Source organism: Tiliqua scincoides, chromosome 4 (assembly GCF_035046505.1).
Source record: "Tiliqua scincoides isolate rTilSci1 chromosome 4, rTilSci1.hap2, whole genome shotgun sequence".
NCBI lineage: Eukaryota > Metazoa > Chordata > Lepidosauria > Squamata > Scincidae > Tiliqua > Tiliqua scincoides.
The window spans coordinates 39,892,417-39,911,047 of NC_089824.1; the positions used below are offsets into that span (position 1 = coordinate 39,892,417).

Consider the following 18,631-nt stretch of genomic DNA (forward strand, 5'->3'; position numbering starts at 1 on the left):
CACCTTCATGGGTGATCAGCACTACTGAAGCTGATAACCACCATTTGTTGGTAAGGAGACTCTTACAGTTTACCAGTACTGTATCTGTAACAATCCCAGTGTTCACGGTCAGTGACTAAATTTCAGGCTGTTACAGTGGCACCCTGCTAACAACTCAGCTATCTCTAAGTAATCTGAAAGCTGACTGGGAGTCTGCTCAAGGAGAATGAGATTTGACAAAATAAGACCACCAAGATCTATAGCAAGCAGAAGGATTCCAACAATAGTCCAATACAAATTAATCATGGGTACGCATTCCCTGGGTTGGCAAAATTAAAGAGGCAATGAAAGCATAGAATTAACCTTCATAACCATCCCCTTGGTATCAACTACTTTCTAACCCAGCAGTTCCCAAACTGGTAGGTTGCAACCCACTAGTCTGGGAAGCAGTGACCTATGCCCCTTTAAGCAGCAGGGGGAAGGCAGTGATGCGGGGGAGGTTTTACCTTCCAGTAGGTTCTGCTGGCTTCTGGAAGGGGTGCGGGGAGCCCTGCAGAGCCCTCCACAGGGCTCCCCAAGACTTAAATTCACTAAAAAGAGCGATCAGAAACCACTTCTGGTTTCAGTTGCTAAACCAGAAGTTGTTTCTGATCGCTATTTTTAGTTAATCGGAGGCTTGGGGAGCCCTGCAGGTCTGCCTGCACCCCTCGGAATCCAGCTGGATATGCTGGAAGATAAAACTTCCCCCCTTCTGTCCCAGCAGAGGCGCTGCTGCAACCCCACCCCTGCAAAGACTCAAGTGGTTTCCTCCTCCCACAGAGGACTTTGGGAACCAGTGTTATAACCACTTCTTCCATTTGCTGTCATGCTAGAGCAGGAAAAGGAACAGATACAGCCTTTGAACACAGACACACTAAATTAACCTATTTGGGGCAATGCACATTTAGAGTCAAATATCATCATTGCTGAGTTTGTAAGGAACTATCTCCAGATTATCTCAACAATGAAGCCTGAAAATTGGCTGCATAACTCCAGTTCATTATATTTACCAAAATCCCCAATGCTTAAAGAGTTACCAAATATTGACTTTCACACTACATGGGAAGTGCCAGTGATAATTCTATAGGCATTGATAAAGAACAGTAAAATTACAGTAGTTCATTTTTCAATTCAATTATTACATGGACTAATCATACAGATTTGGAGGGGAAAAGAAATAAAAAAGCAAACACTGCAGAAAGGAGGAAAGTATAAAATTTATGTCCTTTGCAACAGTAAATACTAATTTACTTAAGGGTGAACATATACTTAAATGATCACAATGACTGGCATGCTCTGATGTAAGCAGCTCAGAAATAATTAAGACAAAAAACAACCTATGATAACTCAGTTACAAGCTCTGCTTCCTATACAGGACAATCAATGCTAAAAAAAGTTCTCTTTCCAATTCCTCTAAATAGTTTTGCATGATGATAAAATGCATGACACATTTTCACCCATCCCACCAATCTTACTGAAAGAAGGCTCAAGATTATTTGGAAAGATGATTCAGAAAGGAAAGCTCAAATTTGCACAATAATCTGCTTACTCTGCAACTACTTACTTTGATATACTCTGCAATGTGTTCATCTGCAATGCATTTTTAGTAGTCTTTCTAGAGGTCAGATTCCAACAGTTATCTTCACATGTGATTTATCTCCACTTAGTCCAGTAACATAGCTTTAAATGGCCACCATTTCGTTAGGAATATACCAATACACCTGTGACAACATATTTAAACATTAGTAGATGCTATATAATAAATTTTAATTTGTATTTGCATGTACTAAGTACAGAAAGTTACTATACATAGAAACCAAGAACTTCACCCAATACATAACAGAAATCAAAGGTCGCGCATTGATATAAATCCTTGTACTACAGAAAGTAAAAATCAATAATCATATATACAAAATACATCATCATATCACAACTTATGCCATTGCACTGGTTCAGCAACTAATGTACACATCTTCTAAGCACTTATTTGCTTGAGTGAGGATCCAAACCCAAGGAGCACACGTACATCCATTTAGAAGATGCAGCTTTTCATATCTGACAGTTCATTTAAGTTTGTTTATGCTACACAGTACTGCACAGGAGACATTATGTCCACAGCATAAGGGGAAAATGACTAATTTATTGGGGAGATACAATATTCTTCTTGATTACGTCTCCTCCACCCTCCTGAAATCCACAACAGGCCAGTAAGGTAGCAATCCTAGATATATTTAACTGAGAGAGAAAGCCCCACTGAATACAATGGGACTTACTTCTGAGTACACATATTTAAAATTGCACTGTAAGGCTTCAATCCTATCCATACTTTCCTGGGAGTAAGTTTCACTGAATACAATGGGAAATACTTCCCATTGAGCAGACAAGCATAGGATTGGGCTGTAAGTCACTTGATATCTTCAGGCTCTAGCAGAGGGTTGCTTGGCCTATTAGCACCAGAATTAAAGGGACTGATTATATAAATTCTGCCCTCTGGCACCCACTTTCATCCACCTCTCCACTCTATTGTACTGAACAACTAGCAGTCAAATCCTATACAAGTTCAAGTACAGGGATACTTGTGTGTGTTTATGCCAAGTCTGCTGGAAAATCTAGCGTTGGTTTATGAAAGGCATCCCCACTTACTAACCAGGAACTGCAGAGATTGGGATTTCTGGGACAATGCAAGTAGCTAGCAATAGGAACTGCATTTTTAGCTATATGTGCTTAAGGAATTAATTTTGTTTTGTTTGCTCCCTTCACTCCAAGCCAACCTGCAAACCTCCTCACCAATTTAGTGACAAGTTGGCAGTTTATGTGCTTTGCTCCTAAACTGAATCCCAGCTCCCTCTGCTGGGTGTCACCAATTATTGTATCCAACGTGGTCAAATTCTTAGTTTCCAGCAGCCTGCTTGTACATTTCCCTGCTCAACTCTTTTTCCCCATTTTGTTTAACTCTTTCTTCTGGGTATTATTATTATTCATTATTTATATAATGCTTTTCAAATAAAAAAAGAAGTTCACAAAGTGGTTTACAGAGAAAATCAAATGGCTCCCAGTTCCAAAAGGGTTCATAATCTGAAACAATGCAGAAGAAACACCAGTCACTAGAAAAGACACTGTGTTAGAGTGAAAAGGGACAGTTACTCTACCCCCCCATACTAAATATAAGAGGATCACCACCTGAAAAGTACCTCTTACATAAGTACCTCTTCAAGTACCACTTACATAAGTACCTCTTACATACCTCTTAGATAAGTGTTGACTCCTTATCTATCTGGTCCATGTCCATGGGAAATGCAGTAGATTATCACATATGGTCAGTTGCAGGTGCTACCATGACTTGATTCTTAATAAGAAACTCTAGGGTTCTGTGTGGGGGTGGGGTGTTCCCAGATACTCCCCCCACCTGCTCTCTTTAGTCTGAGATGGTGGTACTGGATAAAACTCCCAGTTCCCCTACCCATTCAGCTACTGTCTCACTAAAAAGGGGAAAGTGGAGAGAAGGAAGGGGTGAATGTACACTACCCACTACTCCCTTGGTTGGCCTAACTTCTCCAGTTACCTTCCATGACAACAACAACTTTAGTGCAGTGTTTCTCAAACTGAGTAGTACTGAGTGGTACTTGAAGTGGTGGCTGGTGGTCCTTGCAGGACCCCTGGACACCTGCCACCCAGCAGCAAGACCAGGAACACAATGAAAAATGGTAGGAGGCTCAACTCAGCAGGCAGAGTTTCAAAGCATGCTTTTCTACTGTTGAAAAAAGCCCTCCCACTCACCCTGAACCTCTAACTGGTGTTTGTCACATCACATCTGATCTCCAAACCCAGAAGTTACTGGTGATCACCAGTTACAGCAGGCAACAAACTTCTGAGAAACACCAGTTTAGAGAATTCAAAGAGTTTGAATCTCGAACACACACTGTTAGCTTACAGACTTGCATCTTTACAAATTGCCTTCTTCAAAACATCTGCTTTCTGATGATTTGCTTAAATAATGAACAAAAAGGTTACAATCATTTCTATGAACAGAAGGAGAAAGGACTCCAGATTTGGACTACAATCCTAAATGCCAGTAGTTCTCAAACTTTTTAACACTGGGACCCACTTTGCAAAATGTCATTCTGTCAGGACTCACTAAAAGTTATATCATTAACCTGGAAGGGCTATCACGGCCAGAAGCGACATCATCAAGCAGGAAAATTTTTAAAAGCCCCAGTTGACAAAATCAAATCAATTAATTAAGGTTGTAATACACTTTCCTGAGAGTAAGCTCCACTGACTCCAGTGGGACTTACTTCTGAGAAGACATGCATAGGATTTCACTGTAAGAAAATTAGAAGTTTGCTATAAGTTTAAAAATTTATTTAAAATAAAGAAGAACCCTCCTAACCCTTCCAAGCAGTTGCTGATCTGTTTAATAAAGTAAAAATAAAATTAAGTGGGGACCCACTTAGCAGGTCCCGACCCACAGTTTGAAAACACTGCTATACACATTTTCCTGAGGGTAAGCCGCACTTGAACACAAAGAGAGCTACATCTGAGCAGAGATGCATAGGACTGTGTTCTAATGTAACAAGTAGGGACATACATGCTGTGGGTGGGGAGGCAGGGTCTCCCCACTGAAGTCCTTTGAAAAGCACTGCCACTGTGTGAGGTGCCCAAGCACCCACAACCCATGTGTAGAGTGAGGAGAGAGGGAGCGCAGAGTGGGTGGGTTGTGGGTGCTTGGGTGCCTCACACGGCGGCAGCACTTCTCAAAGGATGCCAATGGGGAGGCTCTGCCTCACCTGCCTCCCCAGAGTATGGGTTGTGGGTGCTTGGGTACCTCACAAGGCGGCAGCACTTCTCAAAGGATCCCAGTGGGGAGGCTCTGCCTCACCTGCCTCTCCAGAGTTTTGAAGGACTGTGGAGGGGGAGGCACTGCCTCACCTGCCTCCACCTGCCGCACGTCGCTGACCAGGCAGAGCGAGGAGATTCCGTGGTGGGAAAGGGAGGGCTGGAAGGGGAGGGCAGCCCCTGCACAGCGCCAGCTTCCCTCGTCCAAGGGCGGCGGTCTCTTTAAGAAGCGTTGTTAGGCAACCATGTCACAACAGAAAGTGAGGCCTCGGAACGGGGCGAGCAAAGCCTCGACGGCTGCGGCCGAGAAGGAGAGCGGGCTCCCTGGAGGGGCAGCGGGCGCTCCCGCCTCGCCCACAGAGAGCCTCCCCGCACACAGAGCCCCCTCCACAAAACGGTCAGGGGTGGAGCGCTGAGGCTGCCCCCGTGCGAACTCCCCACACCCCTTCCACTCAGGGCGCCCGCTGAACCCCCTAGGAGGAGAGACACGCGTCCCGGCTCGCATACAGACGTGCGCTTCGCGACACGAGTCTAAAAAGTGACCCCGGTTGAGGGGGAAACGCGCTCGGCCGCCCCAAACTCGCCTCAGCTGCCGCTTGCGTGTTCGCTCGCTCACTCCGGAGGCCCAGCGGGTTGCTAGGCGCCAACTCCCGCCGTCCCTGCCCCGACTGGAACGGCTCAGGGAGGAGCCAGCCTCGCGGAGGCGGAGGCCCAGGGTGAGGGCGCGGGTCGAGGGCTCCCTCTGCTGCCCGCCGCCTGGAACAAAGGCTGGGGGGAGGAAGGGGGCCAAGCCTGTGCCTGTAGCTGTCTACTCGGAAGTAACCCCACTGAGTTCAGTGGGGCTGGCTCCCAGGAAAGCATGCAGCCTCAGTCCTTGGGGACTCAGAGCCCAGTCCTATGCTTGTCTACTCAGAAGTAAGTCCCATGATAGTCAATGGAAAGCATGCATAGGATTGTAGCCTCAGTCCTGGGCACTCGGAATCCAAGCCTATGCCTGTCTACTCAGAAGTAAGTCCCATTGAGTTCAGTGGGGCTGACCCCCAGGAAAGCATGCATAGGATTGAGGCCTCCGTCCTTGGGGTTTTGCATAGGCAAGATATGTTAGGAGCTAGAGCCCCTTTGCAGACCCATCGCTGAATGTTGGCAGGGGTTACTGAAGAGGCTCCTCTGAGCATACACAGAATGCTCACCTTTCACCACTGAGCAACCACTTGTGGTTGAGCACTCTGTGGTGAGCACTCTGTATACAGTATACAGTATACAGTATACAGGTTACTGAAGAGTTATACAGGTTATACAGAGTTATACAGGTTACTTCAGTATACAGGTTACTGAAGAGGCTCCTCTGAGCATACACAGAATGCTCACCTTTCACCACTGAGCAACCACTTGTGGTTGCTCAGTGGTGAAAGGTGAGCACTCTGTATGCTCAGAGGAGCCTCTTCAGTAACCCCTGCCAACTGGACAAAGAGACACCTTTCAAACTGGTGTCCTCTTATATTTAGCAGTTGGAGAGCAACAGTCCCTCTTTGCCCAAGCATGGTATCATTTCCAGGGGCTGGTTATGTGTTGTTGTTTTTTTAATTATTTTTTAGATGAAATGAACCCTTTAAGGACAGGGAACCATTTATTGATTTATTTTACTGTGCGAATTGCTTTGTGAACTACTCATGTTGAAAAGCAGTATACTGTATAAATACTGTAATCTTTTCACACTAGGATTGAATCTCCCATCATCTGCAAACAGCCAAGATCTAAGACGAATAGCATAATTCTACGGATGATTATTCCCAAAAAAGTGCCACTGTGTTACTTCCTGCGGCTTATTCCTAGGTAAGTGTGTGTACAATTGCAGCCTTACGCATGTCTATTCGGAGAGAAATTCCATTCTGTTCAATTGGACTTTCTTCCAGGTAACTGTATGGAATAGTAACTTGTAATCCTATACTGTGCACACTCTTAGCAGCTAAGAGCAGCTGAGACTGGAAGTTCTATTGAACCTAATGGGACTTAGTTCTGAGCAGACATTCATAGACTTGCACTTAGTCACCTTTGGAGATTATTGTAGGCCCTGAAGGATGTGTTGTTCCTTAAGGCTGCTATACATATTTATATGGAAGTAGGTCCCATTGAACATAATGGAGCTTCTAAGCAGACACATATTGGATTGTACTGTATCTCTTATTTACAAGGGTTACTAGATCGAATTGGTACATATAGCTTAAAATCCTGTATACATGGTGCTGGTTGTGGTTACAGAGAGACAGCCAGAACAAAATTCTGCATACACACACGCTCGTAATAAGTAATAATAATAATCTCTCTCGCCCTGCTGCAAAAACTAGCAAATACTCCCCCCTCCATTTTTGCCCAATGTTGCATATATGCAACAGGGATCAAATGTGTACAGCTGTGTGCTAGGCAGAAATATTAATAATGTTGCTGTTTTTTCACATTTACTGGAAACTTTATGTGTAGGGGGGAGGATTGCTATCAAAGGATGATTGCTTACTTTGATGTATGTTTGATGTGTTTCCACATTAATTAGTAATTAATAGGGGAACAAGGAGTGTTTCAAAGGTGAGGGGTATGAGAGCCCAGTCCTATGTCTTACTCAGAAGTAAGTCCCATTGTAGTCAATGGAGCTTACTTCCAGGAAAGTGTGGCTAGGAGTAAGGTGAGAGAACACCCACCCATCCTTTTCCCTGGACCTTCGCTTGGATGGACGTGGGGCTGCCCAAGGTCGAGCAGGGAGGGGATGGGCAGACGCTCTCCGCGGGAGGCCAATCCCACTGCTTTCCACTAGGGGGCGAGCTAAGGCACGTCGTCCCCGAGCGGATGCAACCATCGGCGAGCGATTCCCCCCTCCCCGGCCGTGGTGTTTGGTTCGTGCTACTGCTGCGACCGGCGGAGGCTCGGACCCGGCGCGCCCTTCGGCGGTGAGCAGAGCCTGGCCTGAGCAGCCGGCGAGATGGCTGCGGCCGGCCCTTCCGGGAGCGGGATGGCCCAGAAGACCTGGGAACTGGCCAACAACATGCAGGAGGCGCAGAGCATCGACGAGATCTACAAGTACGACCGCAAGCAGCAGCAGGAGATCCTGGCGGCCAAGCCGTGGACCAAGGAGTAAGTGGGTGTGTTGCGCCTGGTGCTGCTTGAACGGTCTGCGGGCTGCACCTGCCTTGGCCAGGGGCTGGTCTCAAGGGACCGGAGAGGCCTCGCAGAAGGCAGGTAGGGGGAAGAGGCTGTCACGCTGGGGCAGGTGACCACCTGAGCATGAGACGCAGGGCAGGGTCTTCGCAGTGAGGAATGACCGCAGTTTTAACCACAGTTAGCTGAGAGGAAGGGCTGGGTTTCAGCTGTCATTTGGACGATAAAGGGAGGAGGACAGTGAAGGAATCAAAAGGTGAGCCCCAGGCAGCGGCAGTGAAGGCTGGATACACTCTTGGATCTGTAGGCATGCAACGTATGCTCTCTTCTTGTTGCCACTGGGTCAAGAGAGTTCTGCTTATGAATTGTTAGGGAACTGGCTGCCCTCCCCAAACCCCTTCTTGCAAATGCAGCCAGCCAGCAGAGTGTTTTTATTGCAATACATTGCAAAGCCTAAAGGCCCAAAACTTCTGCTGAAAAGTGATTCACACTTCACACATTTCTGTGTGTTCACACCAGTTCTGTGGTGTGTCAACTTGGTTCGCTCTTCAGGTATGAATTGCTTCAGTTTTCAGGTATTCCCTTAAATGTAAGATCTGAACAGATCTTTGATCTTAAATTAAGAAGTGGACAGACAGAGGCAGAGATTTGAACCTGAGTTTCCCACATCTCAACACTGTATAGACAGTTAAATTAAATAAGAGAAATGAATTTTCTCTGTTGAAGATGGGCTGTAATTATATTGGTGGCCATTTGTGCCTTAAATAAGTCAAAATGTCTTAATTGTTCTTTGTGTGTTTATCTTGTTTTTGTTCATAGAAATGTGCAAATGAATTGTTAACGTCTTTTGTTATTTCATTATAGTCACCACTATTTCAAATACTGCAAGATCTCTGCTCTGGCTCTCCTGAAAATGGTTATGCATGCTAGATCAGGAGGCAATCTGGAAGTGATGGGTTTAATGCTTGGAAAAGTGGATGGTGAAACAATGATAATCATGGACAGCTTTGCTCTACCAGTGGAAGGCACTGAAACACGAGTTAATGCACAGGCTGCTGCATATGAATACATGGCTGCATATATAGAAAATGCAAAGCAGGTAAAAATAGAAGACTAAATTTTTTCAGTTACAATTTAACACATAATGAAATAGTTTGAAATTGAACTGGGTGTTGATGACATATCAGTACATAACTATTGCAAACAATGGGCGGGACCCAGAAGTGTCTTGTTCAAGCAGAAGGTTACTTCCACATGTGCAAAGCAGCCCTGCTCCCTTTCTGGTGGCAGTCCCCTGTGCTCTGTCTTGGAGAGATCTGGGAGATTTTCCAGGAGCACAGAGGACTGCAGTGGGAAGGAGAGGATGGGAAAGTTCCATTGTGCAATGGGATTGTTGTACTTCTCTGGATTCAACACAGTGTGTGTTGCCTGTATACACACAATATAAACCTGTAATTTGTGAATCCCCAGCTGGCAACTTATACCATCGATTTGAGTTAAAATAATTTTCTTCTAGTTATCTCATGAAAGAGCTTTAATGTTTATCATACTGGCTTCTGAACTTCCTCTGTGCATATTCTTACTGATTCATTTTGTGCACATCTTAAGGTGCAATCCTAACCCCTTAAGTCAGTGCTTTCCAGCACTGACATAAGAGCTATGCAGCTCTGAGGTAAGGGAACAAACATTCCCTTACTTTGAGGAGGCTTCCTTGAGTGACACCCAACTGCAAGATGCAGCACATGTCTCATTGGCACCGCTATGCCACTGCTGGAAAGCACTGACATGGGGTTAGGATTACGCCCTTAATTGTTAGGAGGTGGCCTGCCCAGCCACCTATAGAAACTAAATGAATCGCCTGTGTTCTTCGATACAGGTTGAGATTCATTATTTGCATGGGTACCATTCCAAGCACTCACTTGGATGGCAAAAAACGCACTGTGGCAAATAAATTTAAAAAACAAAGTTTCTTTGCTCCAGTGATTTAAAAACAGCCTTGCTGACCTTTGTGATGTATGATAAGAGTCGTTAAGAAGACAATCCATCAATCAGTCCTCCTCCAAGGGCTTACAAAGGTGTTTCACTCAGTCCCTCCCTTCACTAATGCAAAATGATCACCTTTCTTTCACATGCTCAGGGGGAACGGAGGGGTGGCCTGGAGAGAGAAGGATTGATGGATGGTTGACCAGCTGCCCTCTCTCTCATTAAGGAGGCTATTGTTAAAGGACTATTCAGTTTTTAAAACTGATTTTAAAGGGATGCTTTTTTCCCCTTCTCCAGGGATCAGTACATTCCTTCTCGTTTGCAGTGGCCATTACATGTATAAATAGGCTGGACCTGTAGTTTTATTTTGAAATGAAATCTGCAGTTTACTAACTGCCCAACAGAGGGCAGTGATTGCATTGTTAAAAGCTATTTAATCAAAATGCTTTCTTCTCTGCCTTTTAAAACTTTGGTTAGGTTGGCCGTCTAGAAAATGCAATTGGTTGGTATCACAGCCACCCAGGCTACGGCTGTTGGCTTTCAGGAATTGATGTCAGTACACAGATGCTTAACCAGCAATTTCAAGAGCCATTTGTGGCTGTGGTGGTAAGTATTTTATTAGAACTCAGTAAACTTGAATGAATAGTACACCATTCTGTGTAATCCCTACAGAAGAATTGAATGTGGTTTGCTTGTGTTGATGTGATTTCAGCATCAATTGTCTCGTCAGAAAGACTTACTGAAAAGCATATTTTAAACAGTTTATTATTTGAGATAATACAGAATGCACTGAAATATCAGGAGAGCATTGGGAGTACTTCAACATTTATTAGTTTAATATTTACAAAATCTTTAGGGTTGGATTTTAGGTTATCAAAGCAAGAAGGAAATAGTAATTTTTGTTCACAATTTGTTACATATGAGATTACTTTCAATAGAGTCTTTGGTCAGAATCGCTGTGTTTGTATATCAATAAATACTTAAGAAAAAATGTTTGCAAAAGGCAAATATCGGGAAATATTTCCAGATTGCAAACTGCTGTGGTGGCCACAAGCTGAATGTCAGATAGAACAGAATTCTCTCAGATTTCTTCTATGCAACTAACACTGATAAAATTGTATCATAATCTTTAACTTGTATACTTCACATGGTATACTGAAATATTTTGGGCAGGTCCTATTCGTTGTTGATGATGCAGCAGCAAATTGATGTAGAACTGAAATACATTTGAGCTGGGATTGTGAAAATGACATTTTGCAGATTCTGAATGAGTGCATTTTCTGCAATAATTTTAAAATACATTTTACAGATTGATCCAACAAGAACAATATCTGCAGGAAAAGTAAATCTTGGAGCTTTTAGGACATATCCTAAGGTAACAACAATTACATAATCGAAGTTATAGCATACAGGAAAGCTATTAAAGCTATTAAATACATGGACATCCTGCTACAAATTTCTGCTGACACAACATATGCATCACCCAACAAGTATTTACTGATGTAGCAAGGCTCTGAATGAGTCATAGTTCAATTTAACATTTATATTCTATATTTTGCAAAATTTTAGAAGGTGAATGAAACTGTTTTGTTTTATAACTGCTGTTCTGTAGTCTCTCTTAAATGTGGGCATGTTCTTCATAAGAAAAATGATTAAGAAATTTTGAAATATTTGTCCATGATTCAATTCAGTATTTTTTGCTATAACTTGATTAAGGGAATATTCTTTAATGGTTCTATTTAGGTAATAGATATATATACCCTATTGCAGTAGCTCTCAAAATTTTTTAGTACCAGGACCCATTTTTTAAAATGACAGTCTTCTGGGACCCACCTAGCTTTACAAGTCTTTTAAAAGTGATCTAGAAAGAAATAGTTTTATTTACAAGTAATTTTATTTGTTTGTTTGCAAAAAAAAACTATCCATTTCTCATTATGAGAGCCCTAATGAATAACCTCGAGGAGCTTAGTTATGTGACCCAGGCTTCATCTGGGTGACTACCTATCATTAATGGACTTGGGGGAACCAGAAAAAGAACGCTCAAACATCTATCTCCCTGTACAGGGGGGCCTCCGTATCTGCGGATTAAATTCTCCATGGAGCTGCTTTTTTTTTTAAGAAAAGCATTTGCATTTGTCCAGCTTTATGATATTTGAACATCTGTGCAACTAAACTAGGAAGGATACCTTCTGCTGAGTCAGAGCATTAGCCCATCTATCTCAGTAATGTCTGACTGGCAGCAGATCTCCACTGTTTCAGCTGGAGAGCTTCCCAACCCTACCTGGAAATGCCAGCTACTGGACTTGTGGCCTTCTGCATGCAAAACTCATATTCCATCACTGAGAGCTCAATCCTAACTAGCCAGTTAACCAGTGCAGCAGCCATTGTGTCCATTGAAGGTGTCCCTGCTGCAGCTTCCTGGGGTGCGGGGAGTCCTGTGCGTCTGTCTGCAGGGCTCTCCAGCCTCCAGAAAGTGAAAGCGGAGCAATCATGTTCCATCTACACAAAACCGGAAGTGGAGCGCGATTGTTGGGGAGCTGGGGAGCCCTGCTGAGCGTCCTTGCTGCAGGAACTGCTACATGTTCCTGCAGCCCACTTCGCGAAGCGATCCTGGATATCACATCACTGCCTGCCCCTTAAGGGGGAACAGTCCAGGGCCCTCAGGCTGGGGCATCACGATGCCCTAGTTTGAAAAGCCCTGCTTTAAGGAATGCAACATTTTCAACTTTCCTATAAAAGCAAGAAACAAAATACAGTGGGCCCGCTGTATCCATGGATTCAGGACCTGAAGATTTCAGCCCTCCAAAGGGCTTTTTAAGGTCTTGAAATGTCCCAGAGGCCTTAGAAGACATTCTGAGGGCCAGCAAGGCCAGGCAGAGGCAGGGGAAATTGTGTTCCCCTCACCTCTGGAGGATTAAAGGGCCCTGAAATCTGTGGATTTCATTATCTGCAGGGTTCCTTTTCTGACAATGTGGGAGGTCCTGTATAAACCCTTTTGGAAACTTGATAATTGTAAAATATGACATTTATACCTGTGTCTAGTCTTTTTAAAATGATGCACAGAAAAGGCTAAGGCTGTAGTCCTTTATACACTTACCTGGGAATAAATCTAATTGAACTCAGTAGAACTTACTTTTGAGTAGACATCCATAGGATTGCCCTGTAAGATGTCTAACTTGGAGGGAGACAGGTCAGGCAAGACACTGATCTTATGTCTTCATCTTCCCTGTATTGAACTGTGCATATGAAAACACTCCATTTTGCAGACAGAATATGGGAAGTGGGCTTATGGCAGTACATTGAAGGAAAAAAAGATTATGTTTTGCATCCATTCATGGTCCAAAAAAAGAAGATAACCAAACATGTTGATACAGACACAATTCTAGAATTTCTGAATCAAAACAATGCGACTGGCTTTCTATGAACTTTACACCTTTGTCTTAAATTGGGATAGTTCTTGTTCAGAGTGAAATCTATATTATTGCAAAACTTGTAAATCTGAAAATTTGAAGATGCTGTGTTATGCTTTCAGCTTCACATTTTTGTCTTCCCTTTATCCTTCAGGGCTACAAGCCTCCTGATGAGGGCCCTTCTGAATATCAGACTATCCCACTTAATAAAATTGAAGACTTTGGAGTGCACTGTAAACAGTAAGTAGTAATTTACTCAGATTATTTCTTTTTTTTTCTTGGAAAGAAAAACATTAGTGAAATAAGGCACACATTTTTTTTCCTGAACAGCATATATTGGTCACTGTTTTTTGGATTATGAATGAGCAAGCATGACAAGCCTGTGCATTTCCTTCTCTCCTCTTCCCTGCCCTCCTTACAAACCTGGCTAAATGGAAAACTTCCCAATATTCTCCCAATATTATTTTGGCTATTCTCCAACTGGGAAAAGCACTTACCAGTGGTTTAAGCACTTCCTACAATTCAAGGTATCAAGATATTGAGGGAGCGTAAGGAGTTGTCATCCCTTCCTTCCTTGCTTCTTTTATGATCATTCTTTCCTTTCTTGTTTTATGATCATCCCGTCCTTGCTTGTTTTACTATCCCAACAAATGTATGATTTCTTGGCTTGTCTAAACTAGTCATTGAGTTGTATATTTTATGAATATAAAATAGAGGACAGGGACTGTGTTTTGTTCTAGTTAGTATAAGATCTGGATGAACTTTGATTCCCCCCCCCCAGCCCCTGCAAGCCCTTCACATCTTGTGCAATCCTGTTTCCAAAGGTCCCCTGAGTCTCAGAAGTAGGCTTGACCCTCAGGAGTATCCAGACTCTTCTGTTGGGGGGGGGGGGATTCCATTAGAAACAAAAGGGATGATAAAGGGATGACTTTCACCTTGTGCTTTTTTGGAAACAACCCTCCATATAAACTTTTTTTACAGTCATTTTTATCTTTTTCTTGTATAACATGAGCTATTTTGCAGACCTTGATTTGTGGGAAAGTTAAGATGACTTATTTTTTTCAATTAAAATTTAAAATGTTTGGGTCTTGATATATATTTTGTGTTGGGGTTCACCCAGCCCTAAACTGTCTCATTTTTATTTTATTATACACTTTTATTCCTTTTTTGTAAATCTTGCAATTGTAATTTTAATGTAAACATCTAATAAAAATGATACATTAGGGAAGTCGTAAACTCTGCTCTGGTTCTCGTTGCAATCTTATGACAATATTCTTGAATTTGCTAAGTTACAGTAACATGAAATGGCCCTTTTAAGTGCCATTATATTGAACTGTTCTTTGAAGGAATGTGATCTTGTTTATTGGTCACCTTTCTGATCTTAATCTTGATACGGGAGAATATTTAAAATGCAGCATCTTCTTGCAGAGGCTAACTCTGACAATGTGATTATCTTCTTATGAAACAGGTATTATGCGTTAGAAGTCTCCTATTTCAAATCTTCTTTGGATCGAAAGTTGCTTGAGCTACTGTGGAACAAATACTGGGTGAACACTCTTAGTTCATCTAGTTTGCTTACAGTGAGTATTGGTGTAGGTTCAACTCTGTATTGATCAATGAAGTGTGCCAAAAGTGTGACTTTTGGCTCACTTGTCTTTGGCAAGGCAATCAAAGGAAAAGCTTGATCAACTAGGCTAGCAAAGTATAGGTCTGTGGTGTTGCAAATGAAGAGGTGTATTCATGCACATGTACAACAGGAAATGACCCCTTTATCTCCCCACACTGTCAGTGAAGAGTGGGAAAGCTCTTGTGTTGAAATGATTGTAAGGAAGGAGCTCCTACCTCCATCTTCGGCTTTCTGTGCTCAGTGGAAAGTCTTTTCTCTCTGGTTTATCACTAAGTCCAAAGATATAAAGCTAGGACAGTTGTTCAGCCATAACACTAAACCATGGTTTAGCTAGCACATCCAAGATTGCCTGCTGTCCCTTTGTGTGAAGGTGAGGCTGTAGCCCACTGGTAAATTACATGTTTTGCAAGCAGAAGGTTTCAGTTTCGGTCCCAGGCATCTTCAGGTAGGGCTGGGAATTGCTTTCATGTGAAACCCTGGAGAGCCACTGCCAGTCAGTACTGACAATGCTAAACTAGATTGCTCAGACTTGTTATAAGGCAGATTCATATGTCTACATTTCTATTGATTTAATACATACTGCAGTTTCCTGTGTAATCAGAGTATTTGTTCAAACCCAGGAACTGTTTTTGGTGAATTAACTAAACTGGTTTGAATAAAACAGTTTCTCATATTCTGTTTAAACCAGAAATTGCATTTTGTACCAAACAAGAAATAGCTTTAAATTTCTCTGTGTGTGAAGGAGGATGGAAGGGGGAGGGGAAAAACATGTAGCCCATGACTCATGCCTACTCATCCCATGTGAGCTATGCTTTAAGCTGAAGTTTTTTGTAGCAAGTCCACCTTCAGTGGTTTTTACCCTGCTCTATAACAAAGTTATAACATCAAACATGAGCAATTCATTAAATTGTGTCTTATGACTAACAATAAAATAAAATCATACTTTTAAACTATTCAATAACTCCTTAATTTATATACATATCCACTGTTTGCATATTTCACATAATTGTTAAATAAGAGGATTTCGGTCTCTTTAAGTTTAGAATTGAATTGTGATTTTCTGTTATAATTACCAGCATGGTCACCCCTAGACCTAGCAGTTTATAAAAATATTTTAAAGTTGATTATTTGCTAAACGTGTATTGTTGTAAATGGACTGCTCTATATGCAGTATTAAATATCTTTTAAATGCAGAATGCAGACTATACAACTGGACAGGTCTTTGATCTGTCAGAAAAACTAGAGCAGTCGGAAGCACAGCTAGGCCGAGGAAGCTTCATGTTGGGTTTAGAGTCCCATGATAGAAAATCAGAAGACAAACTAGCCAAAGCAACAAGGGACAGGTAAGGTTAATTTTCCAGGATTTATTTTAGGGGGAAATGCTTGTTGTTGTGGCATAGGCTTTGTGACATTGAGAATGCAATCCTGAGCATTCACTTGACCAGTGCAGTAGCTACTGTGCTGGCCAAGGGTTCCACAAACATGCTTTATAGCATGTTCGTGGCACCCAGTGAGTAAACTCTGCCGGTGGGAAAGCCAGTGCCATTCCACCAATGCTGTGTTCCAAGCTCCCGGCCACCAGAACAGACGGGTAAGGTGCCAAGTGGCGCAGGGGCATGAGAGAGGCAGATCAGGCCTGGGAGTGGGGAGGGATTGGCAGAGGCTTTCTTCTCAACTTTTGGATCTTCTAGATAATACCACAACTTTCTCACAATATTATCACTTTTGTGGTAAGCAAAATCACGTAGATCAATATCAATACAGACATACTAACATACATCTGAATGTACATTACTGGCCACAGTCCCACAATATCTGTGTGCACGTGTAAAATGCTTCCTTGTGCCCTGGGAGGAGGCTGTTTTTTTCCCCTGTTAGTGGCAGTCACTTGTGCTTCATGAGATGCTTCTCTGAAAGACCCTGCCAAGCTTTAGGGACAGACCTGCATGGGCAGTTGCATTGGGGGAGGGAGACTCTGAAGACCTGCTTGTGTGCCACATTACTCTTTAGATCCTAGCCTGTACAGCTGAAGTCTATATTTTATAAAAGTGGTAAAGAAATCTTGAGCATTTTGTTCTAGCTATTTTTACAGTGTAAAAAATATACTAATTTTATTTGAATTTCTATGGTAGAAATTATTTAATTCTGAATGTGTTAAGAATCTCTTATATGTACACTCCTGGGGGAATCCTGGAGGAACAGCATCTAATAAATTGTCCAAAGAAATACTTCCAATTTAATTTTTAATGCAAGTTCTACCATCTACTTGGTCTTGCTGTTTTACTTCTCTACTACACTTTAATCCTGCTCTTCCTGAAAAAAGCAGTTTACATATTCTTCCAAGGCCATGTCCCATGGAAGCCAGACTTGCTTAACTTCCAAAGTCTAATTAAATTATGAACTTTCAGACTATTAGTTTGCTGACATGAAGGATATGTAGAATGTACAGTGAAAATGATTTTTTAACCCATTGTGCCAATAATAAGAACCCTGCTGATCAGACCAAACATTCATCTAATTCAGCATCTGGTTTCCCACAGTGCTAACCAGATGCCTCAGCTTATAAGCAGGACATTGTAGAGTGACCAATAGCTCTCCTGATCTTGCTTTTCAGCATGGTTCTCAGAGGCATATTGCATCTGAATCTGAAGGCAGCATATGTAATAACAGTTGTAGCATTATATCATTGTGTAGATTGATAGTACAGGTAATGGAAACTTTAATTACAGCTGTAGTACAACAGATGGAATTCCTTTTTGTCGTGAACTGGATGTGTCAAACCCCATAGTGCCTGAAACAGAATACTCACATATAAAGAGATTTTGAGTTTACCTTTTAAAGCCAATAGCTTTTGACCGTGGATTGAATTGTTGTGCTTGCCTTTTCATAGCTGGACAGTGGTGAAGATTCATGGGGTTATGGGCACCGTGAGCTCATAAGACAGTTGAATAACTTGCAATGCAGTGACAGAATTGCACTTAGCCAACTTTAAATTTATGTTTTTTATTTTTCCCTTAGCTGCAAGACCACCATAGAAGCAATACATGGATTGATGTCTCAAGTTATTAAGGACAAACTTTTTAATCAAATTAACATTGCTTGAAGTACATCACCAACTGATATGTATCTTTAAGGTAGAGAAAGACGTACCTACTTGGACTTGTTCATTTCGGAACTGAAGCCAGAATAGAAATCTTCAGTTAATTTGTAGTACTTTAAATCATTTCTGCTACTTCCTTGCCCCGTTCTAAGAACAGTTCTCAGAAATTTATTGTAACTCTGTTCTTTACCATAAAGTTTTGGTTGTTGCTTCAAAAGAACATTAAATTGACTGTTTCTGGACAACAGAGCTTTAGAATTTATCTATGTCAATCTGCAATAAAGATCTCTTAAACATGGCCAACTGCTCTTTTCATTTTGCTTTGTTTAATTTTATCTTGAATTTCATCACTCTCCCTCCTTCCCCCATGCTAGATCTCTTGTGCCAGAAACTGTAAATTGTTTCTGGGTTAGGCCTACCTGCCTCTTTTTGTTCTTAAAGTATGGAAAATAATGTATAATCTGGTCTTCCTCAACCAGGTCATATCTTGAAGCAGAGTTCTTTGCTGAA

General features: G+C 42.2%; 2 protein-coding genes across 7 annotated transcripts in view; one reads left to right on the plus strand and one right to left on the minus strand.

Annotated features, from left to right (window-relative positions):
* Positions 1–5,530, minus strand: part of CSPP1 (centrosome and spindle pole associated protein 1) — a 77,673-nt gene extending 72,143 nt beyond the window's left edge. For all 4 annotated transcript variants that reach the window (XR_010794307.1, XM_066623759.1, XM_066623758.1 and 1 more), the window contains exons 1-2: positions 5,439–5,530; positions 1,583–1,739 (exon numbers count right to left, since the gene is read on the minus strand). The gene's annotated coding sequence lies outside the window, so the exon portion shown is untranslated. The remainder of the gene's footprint in view (positions 1–1,582; positions 1,740–5,438) is intronic.
* On the plus strand, positions 5,476–18,419 carry COPS5 (COP9 signalosome subunit 5). 3 transcript variants are annotated; one of them, XM_066623760.1, is made up of 10 exons: positions 5,666–5,769; positions 6,574–6,687; positions 7,661–7,977; positions 8,866–9,100; positions 10,462–10,590; positions 11,294–11,359; positions 13,549–13,634; positions 14,863–14,974; positions 16,216–16,364; positions 18,040–18,419. In XM_066623760.1, the coding sequence occupies exons 3-10, from the start codon at positions 7,826–7,828 to the stop codon at positions 18,122–18,124; spliced, it is 1,014 nt and encodes a 337-aa protein (XP_066479857.1). In that variant the 5' UTR covers positions 5,666–5,769; positions 6,574–6,687; positions 7,661–7,825; the 3' UTR covers positions 18,125–18,419. The 3 variants fall into 3 exon arrangements, with proteins under 3 accessions (XP_066479859.1, XP_066479858.1, XP_066479857.1); XM_066623762.1 differs by lacking the exons at positions 5,666–5,769; positions 16,216–16,364 and adding an exon at positions 5,476–5,570; XM_066623761.1 differs by lacking the exons at positions 5,666–5,769; positions 18,040–18,419 and adding an exon at positions 5,483–5,570 and having other exon boundaries at positions 16,216–16,368.
* Positions 18,420–18,631: the final 212 nt, after the last annotated feature.